This window comes from Ammospiza caudacuta, chromosome 2 (genome assembly GCF_027887145.1).
Source record: "Ammospiza caudacuta isolate bAmmCau1 chromosome 2, bAmmCau1.pri, whole genome shotgun sequence".
NCBI classification, from domain to species: domain Eukaryota; kingdom Metazoa; phylum Chordata; class Aves; order Passeriformes; family Passerellidae; genus Ammospiza; species Ammospiza caudacuta.
Genome location: NC_080594.1, coordinates 9,852,694 through 9,877,806, shown reverse-complemented (window position 1 = coordinate 9,877,806; position 25,113 = coordinate 9,852,694). Strand labels below are relative to the sequence as shown.

The 25,113-nt window shown below is 37.8% G+C and overlaps 1 protein-coding gene across 1 annotated transcript in view; it reads left to right on the top strand.

Annotated features, from left to right (window-relative positions):
• Positions 1-25,113, top strand: part of ROBO2 (roundabout guidance receptor 2) — a 435,712-nt gene that overhangs the window by 349,561 nt on the left and 61,038 nt on the right. The window contains exons 13-17 of the mRNA XM_058822747.1: positions 1,846-2,012; positions 5,855-5,976; positions 13,570-13,801; positions 19,542-19,666; positions 22,415-22,586. Coding sequence (XP_058678730.1) covers positions 1,846-2,012; positions 5,855-5,976; positions 13,570-13,801; positions 19,542-19,666; positions 22,415-22,586 — 818 coding nt within the window. The remainder of the gene's footprint in view (positions 1-1,845; positions 2,013-5,854; positions 5,977-13,569; positions 13,802-19,541; positions 19,667-22,414; positions 22,587-25,113) is intronic.

Here is a 25,113-nt window from a genome sequence, read left to right as displayed (position 1 = left end):
TTTTCTAAGTGATTAATTGGAGGACATCTAACTATTTCTTCAGGTCAACAAGAGTATAACAGAATGGTGCAGTAATTATTTGTCTCTTTTTCTTTAACATTGATGATCAGTGTGTCCTGTGGGAATGCTGCAGGTCCTTGGCTATCATAGTACAAACAATATGGAAATAAATGGGTAATCCTGAAGCCTCTCTGCAAACTTTAATTCCTGCTCTTGTTAAAGCAGTCAGTATTAAGGGGTCAAAGTGCTTTAAATTTCTATTTTTAGGTGTTTTAGATAGATGAAAACTTCTAACTGAAAAGACCAGTATTGATAATTTAGGCTTTTATCCTGCAGCCTGAGGCTTTAAAGAATCCAGGTGCTCCCCTGCACACAGCAGCAATTATTGTGTGGTGCAAAAGAACTCCTGGGCTCCAATTCAGCAAGTTTGTTTGAGCAAAGGCCATACTCTGACATATGTCTCTAAAACACATTTCAGCTTAAAAATCTGCACCTTCTTAAATGTGTTTCTTAATCCAGATATTACAAAAATGGCAAATACTTTCTCTAAGTTAAAATTCATGCAAGACTTTTTCATAGTCATATGCATGCAGATTCTTGCTCAAATGTTATGTATGTAAAGAACATTAAAGTATTTGCAGTATGTTGGTTTTGTTCTAGAGCTTTATGCATTGTATGAATGAAGTGATTCAAGTAACATAAACCTTGTACCTTTCCATTTCCTTTTTCCTTTTCATATATTCAAAGATTTTTTATCAATGCTATACAACAAAGCATAGTAAAATAAAATTTTCTCTTTAAACTTTTCTGATGTTTCACCCTAGATAAGCTTTAATGGCATCCCATCAATAACTTTTTAAAAAGCCAGAGATTTTCATTAAAAGTTGTTTTAACAATCGCATTTGAAATCTTTTTATATGGTGGATTGTAATCTAATTATAATAACGTTGAATTGAAAATTCAATGGCAGAAAAAATATTCATATAATTTCCTCCATTTCAAAGAATGTTTTCAATTTTTTTTTAACTTTGAGAGTGAATTTAATTCAAGAACACTTTTCTTCCAATGACAGTTTATTGAAATAGTTTACTTAGCAGTATAGAAAATTATTCTTTCTCGAGAATTTTCCTTTCTAAGCCTTTTGTTCAAGAGTAGCCTGTTTATCATTCAAATTTACTTTACAGCTTTCTACCTTTGCCTTTTGCAGGTAGTGTAGAGAAATGGCAAAAAGTTTTGCTTTTATTGCAAGGAGAAGTACTTTTGACAGCTGTATTATGATTTTTAGCCCATCTCAATAAGCTAACTGAAAAAAAAGAATTAATTGCACCCTGCTTGTGACAGTGTTTGCAGGGGTCTCAGGTTGAGGGAAGAGATGAGGATTTTGACTCCATGTTTCAGAAGGCTTGATTTATTATTTTATGATATATATTACATTAAAACTATAGAAAGAATTAAAAGAATAGAAGAAAGGATTTCTTCAGGTGGCTATATAAGAATAGAATAAGAAGGAATGATAACAAAGGCTTGTGTCTCCGACTCTCTGTCCAAGCCAGCTGGGCTGTGGTTGGCCATTAATTAGAAACAATCAACATGAACCAATCCCAGATCCACCTGTTGCATTCCACAGCAGCAGATAACCATTGTTTCCATTTTGTTCCTGAGGCCTCTCAGATTCTCAGGAGGAAAAATCCTAAGGAAAGGATTTTTCATAAAAGATGTCTGTGACACCCTGCTTTTACTACTTTTTTCTGCACCAAGAGTTGATCCAGAGTTGAGACAGTTCCTTTCTCATCTTTATTTTTCTCTGGTATTGGTTTATAATCTCCCACACTGTTGTTGTTGCAGTCAGTCTGTGAGCAACAGCTGGCAGACGGTGGCCAACCACGTGAAGAGCACGCTGTACACTGTGCGGGGCCTGCGCCCCAACACCATCTACCTGTTCATGGTCAGGGCCATCAACCCCCAGGGCCTGAGCGACCCCAGCCCCATGTCAGACCCTGTCAGAACCCAAGGTAAGGGGAACTTCCAACTTTCATGTGCTTGGGCTAAAATGGAGAGAAGGGACTGAGGATTCACCAAGAGGTCAGTCTGGCCATTTGGTTTCAGCACACTCATTGACAGAATCGTGATTTGAGCTTCACCAGGAAAGATGAGAGTGATCCAATGTTTGCTGCATCAGTCTGGGGCTTAGGAGAGAAAGGTTACATCCTTAATCCTCTGTACAGTGTAGAACTTTTGGTTTGCAGTTCTCTTAGACTCCATTTCCCCCTGGTTACTATTGAAAGCAATGTGAGTTACCCAAGCGTTTCTGGACAGCACTCTGAATACTCTCCTGACTACATGGAGGGTATCTTTCCTCTCCTGTCCTTTCTTCCTCTCCATTAGTAGGGATATACTATGATAACAAGTGTTTATAACAGGCAAGACACTGTTTAGAATTCTGTTTAATCAAAAGAAATGCACAACACATGCTGATTAATCTGAGCCAACATTTAGGCAGAGAATTCACATAAATTAAGGCATCTGCATGCTAAGAATATATAGAAGTTATTCTGAGAAAGGTATGGGCCTTCTGTTTATATACTTATATTTCTGAATTCTTTGTATTAATCCATTGCATAAGCCAAGAGAGAAGGCTGAAGTGAAATTGCTCATTTGTAGGGTGGTGATAGGATTGGTAGCTGCGATCCTCCATTGCTACTGAATCACCTACTGAAGTCTGTTCACTTTGCATCAAGCTCTAACTGAATATAACTGCCACAAACAGATTTCCCTTCACAGCATAGATGGTTGTTTTTTTTTTTTGTTTTGACAAGACATTACTTGAATACTTAATTCAAGAGTGTAGTTCTGTGTTAAATATGTTGTAATGCAGAAATTCATAATTCTTTGGAATCATAATTTTTTGAATCCAAAGTAATAGCTCCTGTCACAGTCAATTTGAAATTAAATCTTCTGTCTCTGTTTATTTTTATTCAGAGACTTTTGTCTCTGAAGGTCTGAAGGTGCCCATGGGGAGCACATCCTGAGTCAGTCTCCAGCATGTGTGTTCTAAGTTGTTTAGGTCCTTTGCTAGATGGAAAGAGATAAACAAGAGTAGGGTGGTGTTTCTTTATCACATAACCATCCAGCCTCCCTTATGCCAGCCTAGTCCTGAATAAATCTGTCCTGAATAAATCTGTCCTGAATAGTTATACCCTCAAAATAGTAATTATGGCTGGAAGAGGGAAAACAGAGCTGCTTTCTCAAAAGCTGGAGGAGTGAGTTGTGCAGGGATTTCATGGCCTGATTATCTGTGGAGTATCACAAGTTTCCTTCTTTCTTATTTTCCCATTATTATAGGGTGAGTCATACTTTTTATTGCAACAGCCTTTTAGTCTGCATAACTTATCACCTAGCTAAAAAAAAACCCCAACAACTTTGTTTGGCATTTGAGTGTCAAGTATAGACTTTTTATCTGACATACTGACAAGCAATTTGATTTCAGTAAAAACATGTCTTTTAATTAGCTACAGCATGTGTTGCAGCTTCCATTTCCAGAAGCTGTTTAGCAGTCAAGCACACTGCGACATGTACAGGATTTATAGCTTCTTTGCAAGCCTGCAGTTTAATAGAATTAAATCATAAAATCAATTGAAAATTAACATAATGTTTTGATGTGATTTCTAATTAGGCCTGAATTCAATTCAGGCTCACAGAAGAAGCTGCCACACAGTGGAAAGCCTATTCACAGTGGCCATGGAGAAATAACAAAGCAGCTATGGCAGTGCTATAAAATAATAATTTGTAACAGGTGTCTGTGGTAGCTTTCATAGCTGAACATTTAATGATCTGGTATTCAGCACAGAAAATGCAAGTAATAGGATTTAATGTAAATTTCACCAGTGAACTGCAAGTAGATAATCAGGTACTTTTAAAAGGTTTGTCTTATATGACTTATGTGAAACAAGGACAGAGAAATCAGTAACTACTCTAATGAAGGACTTGATTTCTTGTTGGATTATTAACAGATGAAACCATATACTAAAAAAACTCTCCCAAAAATGATATATATTCCTGTCCCTGAAATCAAAATAATAATGAATAATAGTATATTTGCTGAACACTGATAAAAGAGGTCTTAGAGAAAATATCTAACCAATTTAATTGTGATCATGATGTAGCTTCTTTCACCAGTTTTGTTTGAGTCATGATTCTATATTCCAATATTTAATCATACCCTTAGAGACAGATGAGCTGCTTTTCCACCAGGAGCCTCCTAGGCTTGTGAAAACGACTTTACACTGGGAGCATCACACATGTTTTCAAGTGTACATACCAGAAAACTGAATTCCACATGAACATCTTGGCATTCACTTCTCACTGTTATTAGTCCATGTTATTGTGTTACTTCTGACATATGAGCCATGAAAATGATGAAATGCTGTTCACACAAAATACTTTGTGCAAATATCTTTTCCTCTGAGGGAATGCACAGGTACCTTGTTGGCTGTATACCACAGCATAACTTAAATTAAAGTGTAACCATGGATAACTGTAGGTTTATTGTAGCAACAATCGTAGCTTTTGTGGATAGAAGCATAAATGATCATCCTCTAGACCAGTCTGAGTTGCAGTTTTATTTTATAATATCTCTGATTCTTGGCTGCTTCAAATAAACATAATTTGATAGACCACCACCTTCACTGGCACTCATCTTTAGATTATATTCCCTTTGGAGATCCATGGAGCCATTTTAATTTGGATATCAATAGAAGCCTGTGGCAATATTGTTTATTGGTGGCTCAGAACCCATAACAACCCAGAATTAGGAATGTGAATTATTGATCATCAAAAACTACTTAGTTTCAAGACCTGGAGATCCATGATTACAGTTGTTATATTTAAAGGCTTCATTTTTAAGACAAGTGTTATTTCTTTTAAATAGCATTTAAAAGATAAAAAGAAATCATGTGATGTCTATTCCCATATCTAAGTCCATCAGAAAGGGTAAAAACTCTTACATATTTTTCTTTTTCACAAGGACATGATGTTGATCCAAAAAATGAGGAACTGTGACTATAAATTTGACTATTGAATCCCTAGGGAAGACCAAGCAGAATTCAGAGATGCCTAGACACGCATGACCACAATTTATCAGTCCTTTTTTGAATATCTCTATAATCAGATTTTGACTAAAAGAAACAATTCCCCCACACACTTTGAAGGGCACATCATCTTGAAGGGAAAATTTTTGTGGTAGATTGTTTTTGCTGGCCTTTTACTAGATGGGAATCAGTTTGGCTTCCTAAATTAAATCTTTTTATTTTTTTTCATGTTTGCACTAGATTTCATTAGCTATGTCTGTTAAGGGAAAATTTGCTTTGCAGGGAAAAATGCTATTTTTAGTATTGGATTTCTTGTGTGCATGGCATGTGGGGAGAGGAAGCTCAGTGAAAGTTTGGAAACATATAATGACTTAATGTCATGTGTGCGCTAGCAAAATAAAAAAAGCACTGTTCATTTTCTTCAATTATACTAACCAATTTGGTTCCAGACATCTGTGCAGCATTATCTGAGTACTTTGGAGCTAGTGAACATTGCATCTCTCTCACCATTTACCCAAGCTGAGAAAACTTTGCCATCTAGTCAGAACACTCCTTTAATCATATTTATGTTTCATTATTTCCTAAGTGGCTAGAGGTGGATGGTTTGTTTGCATTATTTGGTATTTTTCTGAGTTTCAACCTGAGTGCTGTATTTTTTTAAAAGCAGAGGATTTTCAAGTCAGGTCATTAGGCTACTCAGTAAATTTTTTTGATGCCATATATAGCTCTTCTCATTAAAGTGATGCTTTCATATGTGTGCCTGGCAGATATCAGCCCCCCAGCACAAGGTGTGGATCACAGGCAAGTCCAGAAGGAGCTGGGAGATGTCATTGTACGGCTGCACAACCCTGTTGTGCTGACACCCACCACAGTGCAAGTCACCTGGACGGTAAAGTTTCTCTGTTCTTACCTTAACAGTGCTTTCAGTCTGCTTTTTTTGCCTATTTATCCCTTCAGTGTTTCAACACCCTGAAAAGAGCCAGTCTTGACCCCAGCATGAGTGCTCTGACAATCTAACATGCAGCGGTGTGTGTACATATATATGTGTGTGTCTATAAATATGGCAATGAAATAGTCATCTTCTCTTTCAAGTCAGGCAGGTTCAATGTCTTCAGTCTTCTGCTTGAAACAAGTTAGCTGTCTGACTAGAAAAACATTATAAAAATGAGTATGTTTTAAGGGTAATTGATCTGTGGATTCATTATGCTGTATGTTAGGAAATAATCAAAGTAAAATATCAACAAGAAATTGCTGTGTGAAAAAGTACTGTCTGCTTCAAGTCATAGCGACCTCTGACAATACCCTATTATTTAGTGACCTGAAAATCAAAATTATCTTTCCTACAGAGCACTTGTAGTGAAGTCAGAAGCATGTGGTGCTAGTGCCTGACACACTGTCTGTCATCTGGTTTGCCAGCACAAACCTTACCCACAATGAGTGAATATCCTTTCATTAGAGAAGACCAGAGACTTTTGGGCAGTGCTTAACAACATTTCTATTTGAGGGGTCAAACTACTGGGTAGAATTTCTAATATAGAGTTTGGCTTTCAAATTGCTCTGTTTCCCTTCCTGAGGCTTGATGGAAAGGATCTGTAGGGGCAGGAGAGCATTCTCAGGGCACTGCAGACCAGAAAAGAGTGCTTTGCTGTTGGGGCATCTGCCCAGAGGAAGAAGAGCCAAGAGTTGAAGAGTGAGAGGAAAACTGCCCTGCACAACATCAAAACAGTTGTACTTTATGGGATGAATTCTGCTAAGGGGGCATTCACAATGCTCAGGGTTTTTCTTCTGCATGTCATATTGCTGAGAGCTTAATGTGTGCAGGGGATTACGCAAGAGGAGATAAGAAGTGTGGTGATAGATTGTGTATTATAAGGATTACTGTTGTTTTTGCACAACACAGCCATTATTATGGGAGCTTATGCACCATCCTTGTTCTGACAGATTTCAGTGGTCAGGGTACAGATTAGAATAAATAGAGAAACTCACAATTTTTTCTTCTGTGGAAGATTATTTAGAGTATGTGTCACTGCATTTTGCCATCAGTGATGTCAGCACACAGCTTGGCTTTCTTAAAATGCTGCATGTTTCATATTCAATTTGTCCAGAACAGGCTGACTAACCTTTGTGGCAAACCCTTTTGCCCAAGCAGATGGATCAGTAGTAGAAAATTTGGATGTTAGCAGAGAGTGATTGTAAACCTGGATCACATCCATGTGGTGCTCCAAGTCCTTTTTTTCCTTTTTTTTTGGTGTGGCATCTATCAGAAATACAGATTCATAGGCTGGCCCTTGCTTTAGCATGTACTGCAAAAGGAAGCTCCAATATAAACAGAATTCAGTTTTATACCATGTAACCAATGTCATTATATTTTTAATTTTATATATATGTACGTGTGTGTGTGTGTGTGTGTGTGTGTGTGTATGTCTGTGTGTGATGTATAGTCCTCTGAAAGAATTTCCTGGTGTCCCTACTGAACAACGAGTGAAGAAATGGTAAGGTAAAGACAAATTGCTGGAAATGCTATGGATCCCAGCTTATTGGGAAGATCCCTCAAAGCAGTGACCCTGTGCCACCTGACAAGCACAGAGACCTCTGTAGAGGCATTTCAGAATTGCCCAGGGGAAGAAAGATGCAAAGAAAGATCTCTGAAGCAGCTAATTAGAAACTACCCAGCAACCAGAACAAAAACAATTAATTAACCATAGTCTCTAGGAAAAAAACCCACTCTATCCAGAGAATAAAGTCCACACTATTAACATAAAATGGATAGATAGTGTAGCTATCATACAAAAGGACAGAAGTGCCATGAGAATCATAAGACTCTTTGTGTGGGTTTTATGCAGTTCAGAGGGTGAATGCCAAGGAATGTCCTTGGTCACTGAATTTCTGGCATCCTGAGTCACAGCAAATTAACACCACTTTCTTCTCTCCTTTATGAGATTGTTTTGGTTTTGGTTTTTCTTTTTTTTTAATTGTTCAAATTTGAGTTTAAATTTTTGGGAATAGTTCCCTGTGGCTGTGTTGCAATTTTAAAATATGCACATACATATACACACATATTTTGAAAAGAACATCAGGCTTACAATGTCAGTGTTAAAAAATAAGAAGAGGAATGTCAAAAGTTAAATTTTCATTGCCACTTAAATTTATTCCTCTTGTGTATAGATATTAAAATATAGCTGTAATTATCTGGTCACATAGAGGATCTCTTCTTCATGGAGCTATTAAACATTTCTTTTTATCTTCTTTATTCTCTGTATGGTGCCAGGTCTTATTAAATTCATAGCATTGAAACCTTGCATTGAATAAAAATTATTATTTTGTCTCACATGCTTGCTTATCTGTCATGCTCTCAACCGTAACATTTGTGTGCTTCACAAATAATACTGAATTTAACATCACAATGATAAAAATGTGTCATTATCCTAACTTTACACATAGAGAGGTGAGGTGCAGAGATAGTTATTGCTGATGAGACACATGGAGGCAGATATGCTCACTGTTATCAAATGGCTAATTTTAAGCCTTGAGCATGATTTATTTTTACTTTTATTAAAACATTTCACATTGCAAGAGCGTATTCTGTACTCCAAGAGCTTTTTTAGCTGACCTCAGCTATGGGTCAGCACTTCTAGCCTCAGTGGGCATTAAACTGAAAGTTTCATTAGTGACCAGATATGAAATGTTTCCCAGCATTATAAAGAAGCCCTGTGGCACAAGCAGGAATAAAAAAATCAGTCCTTCAACATGGCAGAAGAATTGCTGCTTTGAAATCCTTACTGCCTTTTTGGAGGCTAGCAGGCAGAAGGATAATTTATTTACCTCTGTTTTTTTAATTTGATGTAGATTTTAAATGAATGTACTTCACTGGAAGCTTCAGGAGTCAGGTCCAGATTATCATCCCCATTTGCCTTGTTCCTATAGGATACTAAATGCTAGTGCAGTTTGAATTTCCAGAGATTCCTCTGAGTCTGTGCCAGGGAGCTCAGCACAGCATGCAAGCTACTCTGCCCAGCTGGAGAATTGCTGTGGGTATTGCAGTGGGAGCAGAGGATTCCTTGGGATATTTTGGGATAAAAATTTGCATGCTACACAGTATATTGCAAAATGTATTTAGGGTGCAGATTAGCAGGTTTGCTTGAAAGGAGTTTATATCTGCAGCAGAAGCTGCATTGTGAGTTTCTTGCCTTTGTTTTAACAACCTAATAGCCATTGAACCTGTCTGGTGTTCAGCTGTGGCATGTGCAGGGAAAATGAGCTTCCTGCTCTGCAGAAATGGTTTTGAGGATGCCTCCTGCACCATGGGCTCTTAAAGGGGGTGAGAAGGAGCACACGGGACAAATTCTGCTGGTGGATCACGTTAGGTCAGTGCTGAGCACCACCCACCCAGGATCTGCCCTATATCTATATCTATATCTATATCTATATCTATATCTATATCTATATTTATATCTATATCTATATCTGATTACAGTGGTCTCTTGAGGTTTGATTTAGTGCTGATCCAAGAGCATCTGCATGTTCTCCATTTTTCTTTGAGGGAGCAAATGTGTCTTTATATCAGCAACAGTTGCAGATCTTTTGAGTTGATATCACCCACTAGAAATATTCTCTGCTCCCAGCATTCAACCCAGAGAATTCCTGCAATTGCTGAAGTCATGCTGAGTAATTTGTGTAAGGAAATGGCAACCATTTACGTTCTTTATCCTTTCATCAAGCCAGAGTGCATGTTTCTGCAGCTCTGCCTGCGTGTGAGTGTGTGCCAAACTTGGAGTTGCATAGCTGAATTAATGTCTTTAATCATATAAGGATATTTTTAGTAGTCTGCTCGTGGCATGACACATCATTACCACAGAAATGGAGAAAATTGTGAAGTCACTGTCACTTTGTATTATATATGACTGTGTAACTGTAGATAAACATACACATATGTATGCACGTGTGTCTATGTATATGTGAAATGCACCTGTCCTACCTCTCACAAATATTTCTGGTTAACCCATGTAATTATCCAAGAGTAATTTTTTTATTAGTTTTGAAACTCTGAACAAAATCTAAAAATCCACCTTTCTCAGTAGGTAAAGTGCCCTCTGAGTAGCTTCCCAACATTTTGACCCTATAGAAGGCCCTGTTCATACAGACTAGGTTTATTTGGGTATGAGAGATAGCTTTGTATCCTCTCCTTGATACTGAATGTGACTGAATGTTTATAGAAAACATAAAAATGTCTAATATTTTCTTTTGTCAGTACCCTCTCAGACTGAATGATGAAATCACTGTCAATAATCTGCTATTTGGGCAGATCACTCTGCCCTGCTGTAATCAAGTTACTAATTGAAAGCTCTGTGAGATTCAAGGAAGCCTCAAATAAAGCTAGTTTATAGCACCCATAAATGTGACAGCCTTGTGGTACTGCTGCATTCTGCTTTCATATTCCTTCTATTGTTTAGTCTTTCAATTTAAGATCTTAGAGGTCTGGGAGGAAAAGATGTGTAGGGACAATTTGTCTGGGAGTAGACACAAAAGTATGAGGAACTGAAAATTGGTATTCTTTAGATTTTATCTTCTCAGGGAGTTGGGGGGTGGGCTTCTGTTTGTGCCATGCTGTACAAAATTCTTTCCACTCTGTGTTGTAGCAACACCATGCTACTGTTCAGTCAGGTCAGTTCTGAATTTTCAGTTTTCTCCACTAGGCAGCAGTCAATAAAGCTTAAAAATAGAGCAAAGACAAAATGGAAAGTTACAACAAAGTTATGCCGTCTTTCAGTATAGCTTCTAACTAAGAAGTATAGCAAGAATCAAACTCAGTGTTTGATTATTAAACAGCATAATCTTATATTGTAATTTAGGTTAAAAATCTCTATTGCAAAGTGGATAAAAGCATTATTTTTGCTGAATTTTGTAGTAAATGTGAGGGTCATAAAGTCTTTATATCCATAAAACATTTAGTTAATCAAAGTCAAACATGGATAAAAACAGTTTACTCTGATTTACAGACTCCCTTCATCTGGAAACAGCTGCTTAATGTTCTTTTTAAAAACACAGCTTGATTCTTTTGGTATTAACAAGCTATTATTGTGAGTTATATCCCTCTTTCAGTGCATAAATTCACTTAAAGTGAATGCAGAGAAGTTTATAAAATGCAAGCTTAATGTTGTTGTAACATATGTTGCAAGGTTTTTAACAGTGACAGTTTTGATGAAAGACATTTCTGCCTTGCTTTCATAAATAAAGCTTTCTTCTTGCTTGCCTTGCTTTTTAATGTCTAAGAATCTGTGTCCCCTCTGAATGCCTCAATAAACTGTAACAAGATTATCGGAGGAGCATAATAGAGCATGGTTTGTGTTTTCAGCCTTAAATTCATTTATTCTTAAGAGAAGTCAAACAAATGTTTCTCTAATTCTGGAATATCTTTGAGCAAGCAAATTGACAAGAACATAAGAAATACACTACTTGTTGAGTCTAAGTTATAATACAGAATTACCAAACAGCCTGCTCTGTGGTCTTGTTATTTGTGCTGCACTTTCTTTGCTCCTTATTTGGCAGCTACAGAAGCAGTTTGGTTTGCTTTACTTTTAGCAATCAAATTGGTTTTGATTTTTTGGTGTTTTTTTCTCAGGAAAATTTATGCAAGAATCATAATGCCTTGATTTTTGGCTTTTTTTTTTTTTTTTTTTTTGGAAGATAAATAGATGCATGCAACCTCTCCAAGATAAAACACATAGAAAGCTTTTCTTCAAATAAAAATCCTATTTATAGGATAACATTGTTAAACTTCCATGGTCCACTCTTGAATTCTGCTTGCCTAGCAACAAATAAAATACAAACCAAAACAAACATTCCATCTCCATCTGATGGCCTCACAACCCCTGGATGCAAAGGGGCTGCACAGGCTGTGAACACAAGAAACAGCACATGTCTTTGGAAGTTGTTTTCTCTGCATCTGTCTTATGTTTATTTTAATTTGCTGTGCATTTCATGAGCTGTGAGCCAAGTAATGGACTAATTGTAAGCATGTAGGATATCTTCAAAGACTTGTCCTTTTCTGAAAGAATTTGTTTTTCTTTTCTTCTCCTATTTCAGCACATCAGTAGCCAAGATGTGCTTAGTAAGTTTACATGCAGCAAGCCTTATGCCAGAGTTTTCTTTTCATGATTTATTGCAGGGGTGGGGGCCTTGTTTTATGATTTAAGGTGGTATTTGTCATGATGTATAGAGCTGGAAAAAACAAAGCAGAAAGAAACATTCTGTAACCAGTAATGTGAGACAAATACTCTTTGTAGACAATTAATCAACAGCGACTTACAAGATGTTGTGGGAACCCAGAACATCCCTCTGGCTGTCCAGGATGGCCAAGACCCCTGCCAGGGGGCTCAGAAGCCCTGGCACAGAGCCCAAGACCCCTGTGGTTTTGATTATGACCCGTGGAGCAAATTACCAACCTTATATGAAGATCAGCAAGCCACAACAGTTTAGGTAGAATAATAGTGAAGTTATCACGGGGTGGAAAAGTAGATTTTGGGGTTTTTGGTATGGGGGTTCAGGAGGCAAGATGGAGGAACTGGGTGTGTCCAGCCTTTCTCCTTTTTCTTGGCCTCCATCTTCTGCTGTGATGGTGGCACTTACAGATTGGTCTAGAGTAGAAGCTCACTGTCTAACATAGGTGATAGGTATTGGAAAGCAATTGTAAACATTGTTTTAGTATAAGGACATAACACCTCCCCCGGGGCAGAGTGCCTGGAACTGTCCTGCTGGATGGACCTTGGCATGGCAGGAGAAAATTTTTTATAGATAAGACTCAATAAACAACCTTGAGACCAAGAACTGAAGAGCTTTGACTCCTTCTTCAAGCCCTCATGCTGGGCGAAGAGACTTTTAACAATCTCAGGGTCGCAGCGACCACCATAAGATCCCGAGAAGAATGCAGTTAGAGTAATAAATTCAGCATTGTAACTGTGAATTTTCTCTTTTTGATGAGGGGAGAATTGTTCTAGGCAACTGTTTGTTTTCTTTTTGCGCAGTTTGTTGTGGTTTTTTATGACGGTGTTCGCAGGGGTTCTTGGATGAGGAAAGAGATGAGGATCTGACTCCATGTTTCAGAAGGCTTGATTTATTATTTTATGATATATATTACATTAAAACTATACTAAAAGAATAGAAGAAAGGATTTCATCAGAAGGCTAGCTAAGAATAGAATAAGAAAGAATGATAACAAAGGTTTGTGGCTCAGCTCTCTGTCCGAGCCAGCTGTGATTGGCCATTAATTACAAACATCCAACCTGGGCCAATCACAGACCCACCTGTTGCATTCCACAGCTGCAGATAATCAATGTTTCCATTTTGTTGCTGAGGCCTCCCAGCTTCTCAGGAGGAAAAATCCTAAGGAAAGGATTTTCCATAAAAGATGTCTGCGACAGGTTTTTATTTGTTTCTTTGTTTACTTTGGTGTGGTTATTGATGTGTTATTTGCTGTCGTTGCCAGGTGGACCGGCAGTCCCAGTTTATCCAGGGCTACCGCGTGCTGTACCGCCAGACCTCGGGTCTGCCCGCCCCGGCCACGTGGCAGAACCTGGAGGTGAAGGTGCCCACCGAGCGCAGCGCCGTCCTCGTCAGCCTCAAAAAGGGGGTCACCTATGAGATCAAGGTGCGCCCTTACTTCAATGAGTTCCAGGGCATGGACAGTGAATCCAAGTCTGCTCGTACCACTGAGGAAGGTTGGTAAAAGGGGCACCCCTTGGGTGATTAAATTAGCTACTTCCACAAGAAAATTAAGACATTCAGTAGGTGCATTTCTACAGATATTTCCCTTAATTCCTCATATTATCTTTGCAATTATATTGGTGTTCATGTATTCAAAAAAAAGCAATGAGCTTTCATAGCTGGCACTGGAGGTTTTTCTGTGCATGCATGTGTTCATCTCTGTTTCCTCCCCATGATTTCTGTTTGTTACATACTGAGGTGATGTTAAAATTTGATGTAATATTCAACTTTGTGCTGTAAATATCCCCTGAGAAAGCACTGTGCTGGTCTTATATTCTTCTAGCTGATACATCCTTCTAAGGTGCAGGTGGCTTTTGGTCTTCCAAAAAGTGTTCACTGCAGCCCTTCTTTTGTAACCACTGCTGTTGCAATGAAAGACCTTGGTCTGCACTTTGAGAATAAAATAAATGCAAGCTCTCACAGATGAGTGTTTGATACTAAGCACATCCTTCTGAATGGGTAATAATGTAGATGAACAGTTGGCTGGGAAACGAGGAGTAGTGAAGGACATGTATTTAACTAGTCTGGAGAAACTCCAGTCTCAAGGGCACAGCACTTCACAGTTTCTGTTAGCACAGTGTTCATGAAATTGCCCTGTTCAGTACTGCAGAGGATTCCCCTGAGCACCTTTGAAGCCTCTTTGAAACAGTCAGGATTCAGACAGAGTGAACAGTTTATACTTCTGAAATGCTCAAGCTTTTATATCTATAGCATTTAGCCTTGTGTATAGTTGTGCTAAAGCATGTGCACTCCAGGGCTGCTGGGTTTTTGTTTTTTTTTGAAAAGTAAAGACACTGGGGTGAGATGTAAGTAAGTTTAATCATTTGCTGTTAGAAACCCACCTTTCTACCCATGTAATGCAGTCTTTGCCTGATGAATCTCTCCTGGAAAAGTAGGATGGTCCTGACAGTGAGGGTTCATCTTCTCTCTGTGTCACTGATTTTTTGATTTTTTTTTTTTAAACATGAGAAAGAAATACTGGTGAAGTTTTAAGATGTTCATATGGTTTCAATGGGTTTTGAGTGCACTCTTTCCTTCCTATTGAAAGTGCATCTTAATCATTTACAGTGGTCTCCTGAGGTTTAATTTAGTGCTGATTGCCAAGTACTCTTTAATTCTGGAACAGACTTGCTTATTACTCACTTTTCTCTTTGATTTGTTATGAATATTACCCAACATGTAAGTAAAACTGAAGATAACTTGGATGCACTTTGCACTTTGTGGATGAGGAAATTCAGTGTCCTGCAACATGTAGAAGAGTGTGCAGGAAGGCAGTTTTCAAGTCTGATTTGGAATTTGGAAATTTATGGTCCCCAGTTCTTTGATCAAACTATAAAACCTATATCAGTTGGTGAAGAATACGTTTACAGCCCTCTGAACAAAGATTTTTTTTAATTAAAATGAAAATTTTTTAAATATTTAAAAATATTTCTACAGATTTTCCTCTTGTCTAATTTCAGTTGATTTTTAGTGTTTATTTAGATCATCTAACTGTTTCTTGCTAAAGGTAAATTAAGAACTAATGAAAAAGAGAGAAGGTCTTATACCTCCTGTCTATTTCTATAAAATACTTGAGGATTGACATTCTGTTTCATAAACCTTAGCTCCCAGCAGAGCCTGTCAGGTAATTTCCTACCTTAAAGGACACTTTGTTCATGTGGAATAGCTTTCCAGATAGTGAAGATTTAAAAAAAAAATTCCTGCCTGCAGATATGTATAACTCACAGCCTAGGATCTGCTTTGTAGATTAATATAACCTTCAAGGAGTCTGTTTACAAGAATCTCCTCTGAAAAAATGTCAGCACAGGATCTGTAATATTATCACCACAAAAATGTCAGCTCCTGTGACAAAATTCTTCCTCTTCCTTGGGTGATAAAATTAGGTACTTCCATGAGAAAATTAAGACATTCAGTAGATGTAGTTCTACAGATATTTCCCTTAATTCCTCATATTATCTTTGCAATTATATTGGTGTTCTTATATTCAAAAATAGTATCAACTAAAGGTTTAATGAGAGTGGTTTGTGCCCCTTCCACTGAAGAAAAATGGCAGTCTGTTTAAAGGTGCTCTGTTGCCTGTCATTCCATTTCAAAAATGAGCTATTCTTAGACTTGACTTTTAAAAAATGTTAGCTATTCTATTTTTAGAAAATAATTTGTAAAGTGATATGAGTGTTGGAAGTTTTCTTTGCAACATCAAAGCAAAGTATCCCTAGTAAAGGCAAAGTACAACGGAAAGCTAGTGGCAACTTTCTGCTGGATTGGATTTTATGTGCAATGTAACTTCTGAGGCCTACCTCTAAAAATCAATTTTGCTGCAGTTAGACTTTTCCTCTAGATCAGACATTTGTAACAGTTCAGTATCCATCCATCTCCTGCCTCTTTGGCCTTGTGAAGGTAACAAATGGAATTCTGTTTGGCTGCGTCTGGAAAAGATGAGCAGCGATTTGGGTTCTTTCATATCTGTAAGAAGAAGCTGAGCACTGGAATAATTGACCTGTCAAGAAGCAGGCAAGGTGTTCTCCACAAGCCAGCAGCAAGGGAAATGAGAAAACGGTTTTAAAAATGTTATTTTTCAATGTGATCTGTTTAATAACTGCAGCAGTGTCAGACGAGTGGCTTAATTTATATCACGGTGCCAGCTTACAGAGTGATTTTATCAGAGAGAGGAAGCTGAACTGCTACATTCTAACATGTTTACATACATACAGTGGGAGCTAAATCAAAGATTTTATTTTATAATTTTCACTATTTCTTTCATAGTTTCTCTAGAGACAGATAATTTTTTTTTTCTCCGTTGCATCCACTGTTAAATGTCCTTTGGAATAACATTATGGAGTAGTACTTGCCCTGCATCTTGTTTGTCACCACAAAAATATGACAGGAATGGAAGTCCCCTTAGCTTTTATCAGCTGCTCTCTGTCAGATGCTGCTCACTTTAATGCAACTCTTAAAATGATATTTCCACAGCTGCATTCATTAGCTGCAATTTTAATTTTACTTTAAATTTATCCTATGTCCTCAAAAACCCTCAAAAACACCAACACACCCTGGTAGAATATTAACTAGAATGTTCATGCAGTTTAAATGTAAAGACAAATGAATACAGTATGGGGTTTTTTTAAAATTTTAGAGTATGCTATTCATTTTACATTTCTTTTGCATTCACACTCCCTTTTCCCCCCAGGTATGCATATATAAGACGTATTTCTGAATGCCCTTTTTGTTTTAGTAGGGAAAGTAAATATGTTTGAGGGAGTTGTTCCATTGTACTTAAAACCAGAAAGAGTTATGCAGTGTTAAGCTTTGCCATTTTTATGATTATTATTTTCACGTAAAATAGTCTAATTAATATCACACCCATACGTTTATTCACGGTTTTATTGTTATTGAATAACTTGAAGACTTTTAAAATGCTAATTTTTCACTGTGTGGCAAATTATTTCACTTGCCATAAAATACACAATGCAACTATTTATTTCACCAATTCTATGCTTTGCACGATTGCAAGGAAGTAGCCCAAGGCAACCTTTCCATGCTTCACTCAAGCTGGCTGAGAGTCAAATTGTCCACAATTCAGCTCCATTTCTCCCCTCCAGTTCCCTGTTTCTCTGCACCAGGCAAGGTCACAAGGACTCTACCAAGCATTATTAGCTTTGCAGCTTAACCAGCATCTGAAAATGTAGTTGTCGAAATGTGAAGCCTCCCAGGACTGTAATATGTGTTTCATTTTTCATCTAAAATATTTTTATTTCTGCTGTAATCCTGTGTGGTTCCTTGTCCTCACCTCTGATACCTTAGTTTGAAGTTGTGTGATTCCTGCAGCAGAGCACTCCAATTTTTCAGGGTTATCAGGGTAAAGGTTTGAGCTCGGCTCCATGAGCCTGTGCCAGGTCAAGTGCTGAGGAGCTTCCAACGTGGGAACACAGCCAGCCTCAAAGAAGCTGTGGAGAACAATAGAAATATCTGAATTGGCTCAGGAGGCTTGAACACTTCTGATATCTGTAGCTGTGCTTCTTTGTGTTAAACATGCCAGACTTTAATACAAAGGATGCCAGGGACTCTTGGCTTTTCTGGGAAGCATGGTCCAAGGATGGCCATGGATATCTGTTAAAGATAAGACTAGAGTTCTTTTGCCATAAAGTTTAGCAGTGAAGAAGTCACTCTGGCCAGGGGGCTGGAACCAGGTAGCCTTGACACATGATATGAGATACCCCAAACCACATTGTTATCTAGGGTTGAAGTTGGGACAGGAGAGTAATAAATATTTTAGGTTCTGGTATGATGTCTACCATAAGTTTTTAAAATCAGCTTTCATATTTCATATTAAATATTTTAAGATCAGAGTAAAAGCAGTGAAAAATATGTGGAAGAAAAATTCCACAAGTATTTATTAAAGACAAAGATACCTCCCTAGAACAGAAGGTGTCTAAGCAATAGCCTCCTGTGAAGTGGAAAATTGTCCTGGAGAGGAATCACTTTATTAGAACTTTATTAGTTCTCACTTTTCTGGCCTCTTTCTATTAGTTTCATTGAAGACTGGGTAGGTGGACTGGGAGAGATGGAATAAATAAATTCTAGGACCTGTTCCAAGCAGCTGCTATCCATCAGCTCTTCCCCCCAGGGACTATACCTTAATATAATACAGCCAACCTCGGTGGCCTCGCTTGCCACTGTGGTGGAGTTTCAACACTTGCCTGGGAGCAAGGGAAGGATGAGGGGGGCTGCAAGAAGTTTTAGGTGGCTGAGCAGAGCCATATTGACAGTCCTCTGTCCTGGCAGCCACAGCCACGCTAGGAGAGCCCAGGATGGATATGGTAGATGCTCACAGAGGAGAGCTTTCCATAGCAGAGCTCCTGCACCACTTCCCTGAGCCAACAGAAGCACCCTGCTGCTGGTGTAGCTGCAAGAGGGGCTTTGTCAGCATAGCTGTGGTCACTAATAACTATGTTTTTAATTTTTTTTGGCGTTTCTAGACAACAAGCAGGGCTGGCAAGCAAAGCAGTTGTCTTGTAAAATTGGCCTCGATGTGCAGTGACCAGCCAAACAGCTGTGAATGGTTGAACTGAACATGACTCTGAAGAGAAAGCAATTTGCCTGGGGGCAGAAAAGGACAGAAGTATATATGTGACCTAACTTAGCACCTGCTCTATTCACTGGTTCTTGATGTAAAGCCATGAACATTTTAAGCCTTTTCCAGTTCGGACATGCAGTTCTATGTTTAAACCTGGCATTGTCTTCCTGGAGAGCAAACAAAAAAGGATAATTAAATGTTGGCTGCTCACATCATTATTAGACCATGTAAAAATAGAAAAACCAAGCATCTTTCAGGCCAGGTGAAGCAGCCTCAAATGTGACTTAGTTGATACATCCATAGTTATTCATGGATATTATGGAAAACAAAAGCAAATGTGAGAGCAATTCCAATGCAAACTTTAAAAAAAATGCCAAATATGAATAAATGTGGAGTGATTTGTATTGATTCTCCATTGCCACAAATTACACATTGTCATTCATCCCTGTGCTTCTCTTCAGAAGGGCATTTTTCAGCATTGTCAGTGCCTGACAAAAGTGCATCCCTAGGAGTGTGAGTTTTCTATACTGCCTGCTTGATCTTGCACTGCTTCAGCAAAATACATGTCCTAGCAAATGGATTAATGCTTTGCTTCTGTTTGCTCCCTCTCCTTGGTGTAGCTCCAAGTGCTCCTCCTCAGTCTGTCACTGTCCTGACAGTTGGAAATCACAACAGCACAAGCATCAGCATCTCGTGGGATCCTCCCCCTCCAGATCACCAAAACGGAGTCATCCAGGAGTACAAGGTACACACCATGGCTGATGGGAGGGCTGTGTGTTTAGGGAAACAGCCTGCTTGAATTACAGAACAAAGCACTGTTTATGGGATTTAGAGTCTGACAGCATTTACAGCTGCCCATGTAATTATATGGAGAAAGAGGACTGACTGCTTATGGATTTCTTTATTATTATTACTATTTTTATTACTACTGTTATTTTAAAAAGCAAAAACACCATGAGATTGATATGAAAGAGAGCTATAATTTCTAGCCAGTTTACAGTTATTATCCTCCTAGCTTTTCCCTGCTGTGGAACAAGAAGAAGAGGGGATATTTTTTGTAAGGGGCTTCTGCACTCCAAAGGCAGGCAGTGAAGTCCCTGTGTTGGAGTACCTTCAATCTGTCAGCAAAGCTGGCAGGAAAGTTACTTCTTATTTCCTCTGCAAAAATGCTAATCCTAACACTTCAAGGTCAAAATCAAGGACTGTGGTTCTGGGAGAATTAAAGACTTTTTCTAAGTACTATCTCTGTCAATATTCATAACTTAGAGTGCCAGGTTGTTTGCTCTGAAAAACAGGTTGAACACAGCTCATATATCCAAAGCTTGCTTCATGAGAGTTTCTTGCATTGGTACTATTTTCTTCATTTTTGTTGCTATAGTGGCTCAAAATATCCACTCCTTATACATTAAATGTTCTTGTAGTCTGTAATTTCATACTAAGATCACTTTTGCACAAGGATATTTTCACAACATTAAAAAAAATGCACTCTGTTATTCAGGTGGAGAAAACAATTGGGCGAGGTTCAGCCTTGTCACAGCATGGAGCACAGTTTGGTAAATTAACCTTGCTGTGGCTGGCCTATATGCACCAAATGTGAAATGTTTAATTGAAATGGATCACGGCAGCTTTCTTCACAGTCCCACAAAGGGTGGAAGTGGTGACTGCAGCTTGTTTCACTTAAACAGATTTTTTCCCCTGCTGTATCTTGAGGGAGCACAGCATGAAGAAGGGAGAAAGTGCTTGGCTTCTAAATCAGATAAAGGTTCAACCTCTTCCAGCTTTTCACTTGGTCAGAGGGATGCAGTAAATGCTCACAATGTTTATGTGTAGCATAGCACTTCTTTTGTTTTGCTTTTAGTCAATATCAAGATTTATTAATCCCAGGATTTTATTGATCTGATTTACATATCAATGAATAATTATCCTTTGGCTTAATTAATCTTGATCCTGACTCCAGTATAAGTCAATATAAACCATCCAGGGCTTATAGGCAAACGAGTAAAGCACGCTCCTAATCTACAAAACATGTAGATATGGAACAAAGTGGGCTGATGTCCAATAAAAGCCATGTTCCAGGTGAGTGCTCAGGCCTCTGGGCTGTGTATAAAACCAGCTGGAGTCACTGCTTATTACAGCCCTCCTGAGTTAGATGAGCTGGCTGCCTGAGTAGTGAACTGGCTACAGTGAATGGTGCAGGGAGCGTAATATTTGCTTGAGTATTAAATAATTGCTGAAGTTCCACAGTGCATTTTCTAACAAATTGAAAGTAGATCTGTTGATTCTGCTTCAAGCACCAGAATGCCTGTTAATTCATTTATTAATTAAATGCTTTTAATTAAGGGCAGCTCATAGCTATTGTAACCTAAGACCAGGACAGACAAGGAGTGAAGGAATGAATGCAACAGTTACTCACCTTAATACATTCTGGCTGGCAAATAGGATCTCACCTTAGGTTTAGGAAAACAAAATAATTTTTTTTTCTCTTCAAATCTTTCTCAGCATTTCACAGAAAAAAAAGATAAGGTGTGGTAAAACACTGAGCAGGGTCAAAGTAAGTGTAAAGATATTATTGCTGTTGCTTAGATGCATTAGTTTGTCACTGATAGTGGTTCCACCAATAGTGTTTTCTTCTGCTGTTATTTTTATGTAAATGTACCTGTGATACATTTATGCATTGATTTTCTTCTGTGATTGTAGATGCTTTCTTTAGTAATACAGAAGCAGTATTTGCAGATAGCATTAACTGAAGAAACATGCCTAGAAGTTAGTTTCGAAATCTCTTGGGAGAATTCTATAAAAACTGCAAGAGGGAGACATAACACTCTGAACTCATAGACTGTTCTCATCAAAAAATGCCAGTTGTGATTATAGGGTGGATTTTCTGTTTAATTACATAATATTTGAGGGAGAAACTGATGTCTTGATTCCTGAATAATGTAACTAATCACAAAAGCAGCAGTAAATATGAGTCTGTGCTTATTCCATTTCAGAAATTTCAAGTATCCCTCTTGTGCAATGAAAGGAAGTTGAAAAAAATTTTGAAAATTGTTTATTTTTTAGTGCTTTAAGAAGTGTTTCACCCTATGCTCATATTCTTTTGCTATTCAGCAGGAAATTTAGAAGGAAAAAAATGTGGGTTTTTTTACACAAAAGGTTTGATAAACAAGATTTTGATTAATGTATAACACATCTTTGTTACTCGGATGATCTGGTCTGTGCTTGTAAGAAGTGTAAGCACAGAATTTGCACTCCATGGAGAGCCAGAGTCCAGAGAGATATTTTCAAGCAGTCTTTGCAGCTGCCTTGGTCCTGTGCTAATCTGGGATACCTTGCTGAGCTAAATCATCCCAATATCAGCAATTCCTGGACAGTAAGATTGTCAAGAAGTCCCAAATAAGCAATTGCCATGAAATACCTTGATATGTCGTACCTATTTACGATTGTGTGAGTGTGAAGAATTTCATCTCTTTTAACACATCAACTTTTGTCCCAGATCTGGTGCCTAGGTAATGAGACTCGATTTCATATCAACAAAACAGTAGATGCAGCCATTCGGTCTGTAGTAATAGGTGGCCTATATCCAGGTATCCAGTACCGCGTGGAAGTTGCTGCAAGCACCAGTGCAGGTGTGGGAGTAAAAAGTGACCCACAACCCATAATAATAGGTAAGTTATTGTCTGTTCTGTTGTTTTGTTTTGCCTGGGCTTTTTTTGTGGATTTTTTGTTGGTTTTTTTTTTTCTCTCAGAAATACTTTCATATATCACTTCTGGAAGCGTAAAAATCTGTGGAGGAAAAGACGAGGTTTGGCTAGGGCTGGTTAGTTGCTTTTACATTCCACTGCCTGATGATCTTTTCTTCTCTTCCTGCAGACAGTGAAGGGAAGTATGTTCCCAAGATATATGAGAAAGTGAAACTGATTTAATGTTTTGGGGTTTTGAAAATGAATTTGCCACTTCTGGAGGTTGGCAGACGCGGGGAGCCCAACCTCCCTTTTCCTTCTGTTAAGATGGCTGGAATATTGCCTTACTCATTCCACTATTTACCATTGTTTTCTGAATGTCTAAAGTCAGTGTTTCTCAGGTATCCCAAGACAAGCCTCCTCTGTCAAAGCAAAAGTTGTCTTTAGACCAATTAGAAAGCAAAGGTATCATTATCATTCCAGCCTTTTTACAAGTTGTTTCTTGGTAGTGGTCTCCACGCAGAGCTAATTTCATGACCTGAGGGAAACACAGGTTTTGTTTCTTCTGAAATTTTTCCTGAGTATAAAATATAAAGATGGGAACAATATGGAAGGCTAGAAGTAATTATGTTTAGCAAACCTGAAATGGCTGTGCAAAGCAGAATCTCTTTTTAGTGCACGATACAGGAATTTTGTTGCTTTTATCTGTATGATCTTAGTTCTTACTTAATGGACATTTGTTTGTTTGTTTGCTTGTTTGGGGGACTTTTGTTGTTACTAAATATTTTCTTTCTAGAAAATGTTGTCAATACACTGTCCCAAACATGGACTAGTCTATTATGTGTAGACCCTTGGAAAAGGCCATCTCATTTGCTGAAATGTTTACTGGTATTCAGATTCTCCACTCATCAAAACAGAACCTAGGATACTTCACCTTTGAAGTCTCACTGGAGACAGAAATAAGAGTGGAAGTGAAGGTAGCACTTGGTTTAGAAAAGGCAGCCACAGAAACACCAAAGGGAAAAATAGATATTCAGAAGAGAAAACAAAACATTGATTTTTGAAAATGCAAGAAACCCAGGACCTTTTTTCAAAAATTATTTTACCAAGGGGTCCATCTAACTAGGCAGGAAATACACTGCACTTATTCCAGCAAAACACAGTAAGTGTATTGCATTTCAAGTACATGGGTAGCCTTGTGTCACTTAATGTGTTGTGAGTTATACTTGCACCAAAGGTCTTTGCTGGATGATTCCCAGAATTCTTAGTGATATTTATTTGTTCCTTAAATGATCCCAGAATGTCTGCTTCAATAAGTTTGTTTGGTGACATCTTTGCACATTTGAGAGTCATTTGCATGAAAACTAACAGGGAATAGTTTCTGTTTGGGTTATATTCTGTTGTCAGTTCTGTTTGTCTTTTGGGAGCCTGAAGTTGGGTGTGTTTATTACATATATGGTCTGTATCTCCCTTCTCTTTAGGCCCAATTTTGCTATTGATTATGAATTGCTAGCAGTTATTTCTCAGACTGTAAATTTCCTTGATGAATGTAACAATGTTTAGGTGATACCAATTCTGAAAAACCTGAGTTGGCACCATTCAATGTTTGAATGGGAATCAAAATCATAAAATATGAAAATTATTTTTAAAGTAAATTTAAAAAAAACTAGTTACATGGATTTAGAATGAGCTAATGAATAAACCTCAAAACATCATAATGAATGGGACAGCATTATTGAGTTATTATAAGAGAGTTCTATATCGTCTGGTGCTTATCTATACCATTTAACAACTTGGAAGCAGAATGAAGAGCTCCAGAAATGCTGAATTATGGAGAGAACAGGTCAGTGTTGCAGGAGAGTTAAGCTGCATTTCTAAGCAGTAAAACTTTTAATAGTCATGAAATACAGAGTACAGTGTATAAAAAGAGGTGTTATTTTTAAATACAGGATTCATACTTCTAAAAATGTTTCAGGCCTTTTTTTTCTGAAAATAACTGGTTTTCATGGTGGATAATCAACTACTGACCTCCCAGAGTAATTTTAGATAACAGACCAGTGACAATCCAGAAAGCAAAAAAAGTAGAATAGGTAGCAGTAGGAAGCATATGATTCCTTTAGTTAGAAATTGTCTCACTATTACAGGAATCTTGTGCCCATACTTGAAGCAGGATGTTGAAAAATTTTATGGAAGACTTAAAGAGAATCAAGAATAAAACTTTTCTGATCACTAATGATATGCTAAAAAACATTCACTTGGAAAACCAGAAGTAAAATTGGAATAAGGGCAATGCTGGTTAATGCTATAGCTATTATTTGTCCTCATCAGTTGGCCTGGTCCCTCTTACATTCCATCATTGGCATAATGATATGAGGAACAGCTGCAAACTTTCACAGTAATAGGTACAATCGAATCTGATGTGTCTAATTAATTTTTGGTCCGACAAATTAGTTTTGTTCTTCATTACTCTCCAATGGGAGGAAGACATTATATTTCATTATGGTTTTGTCTT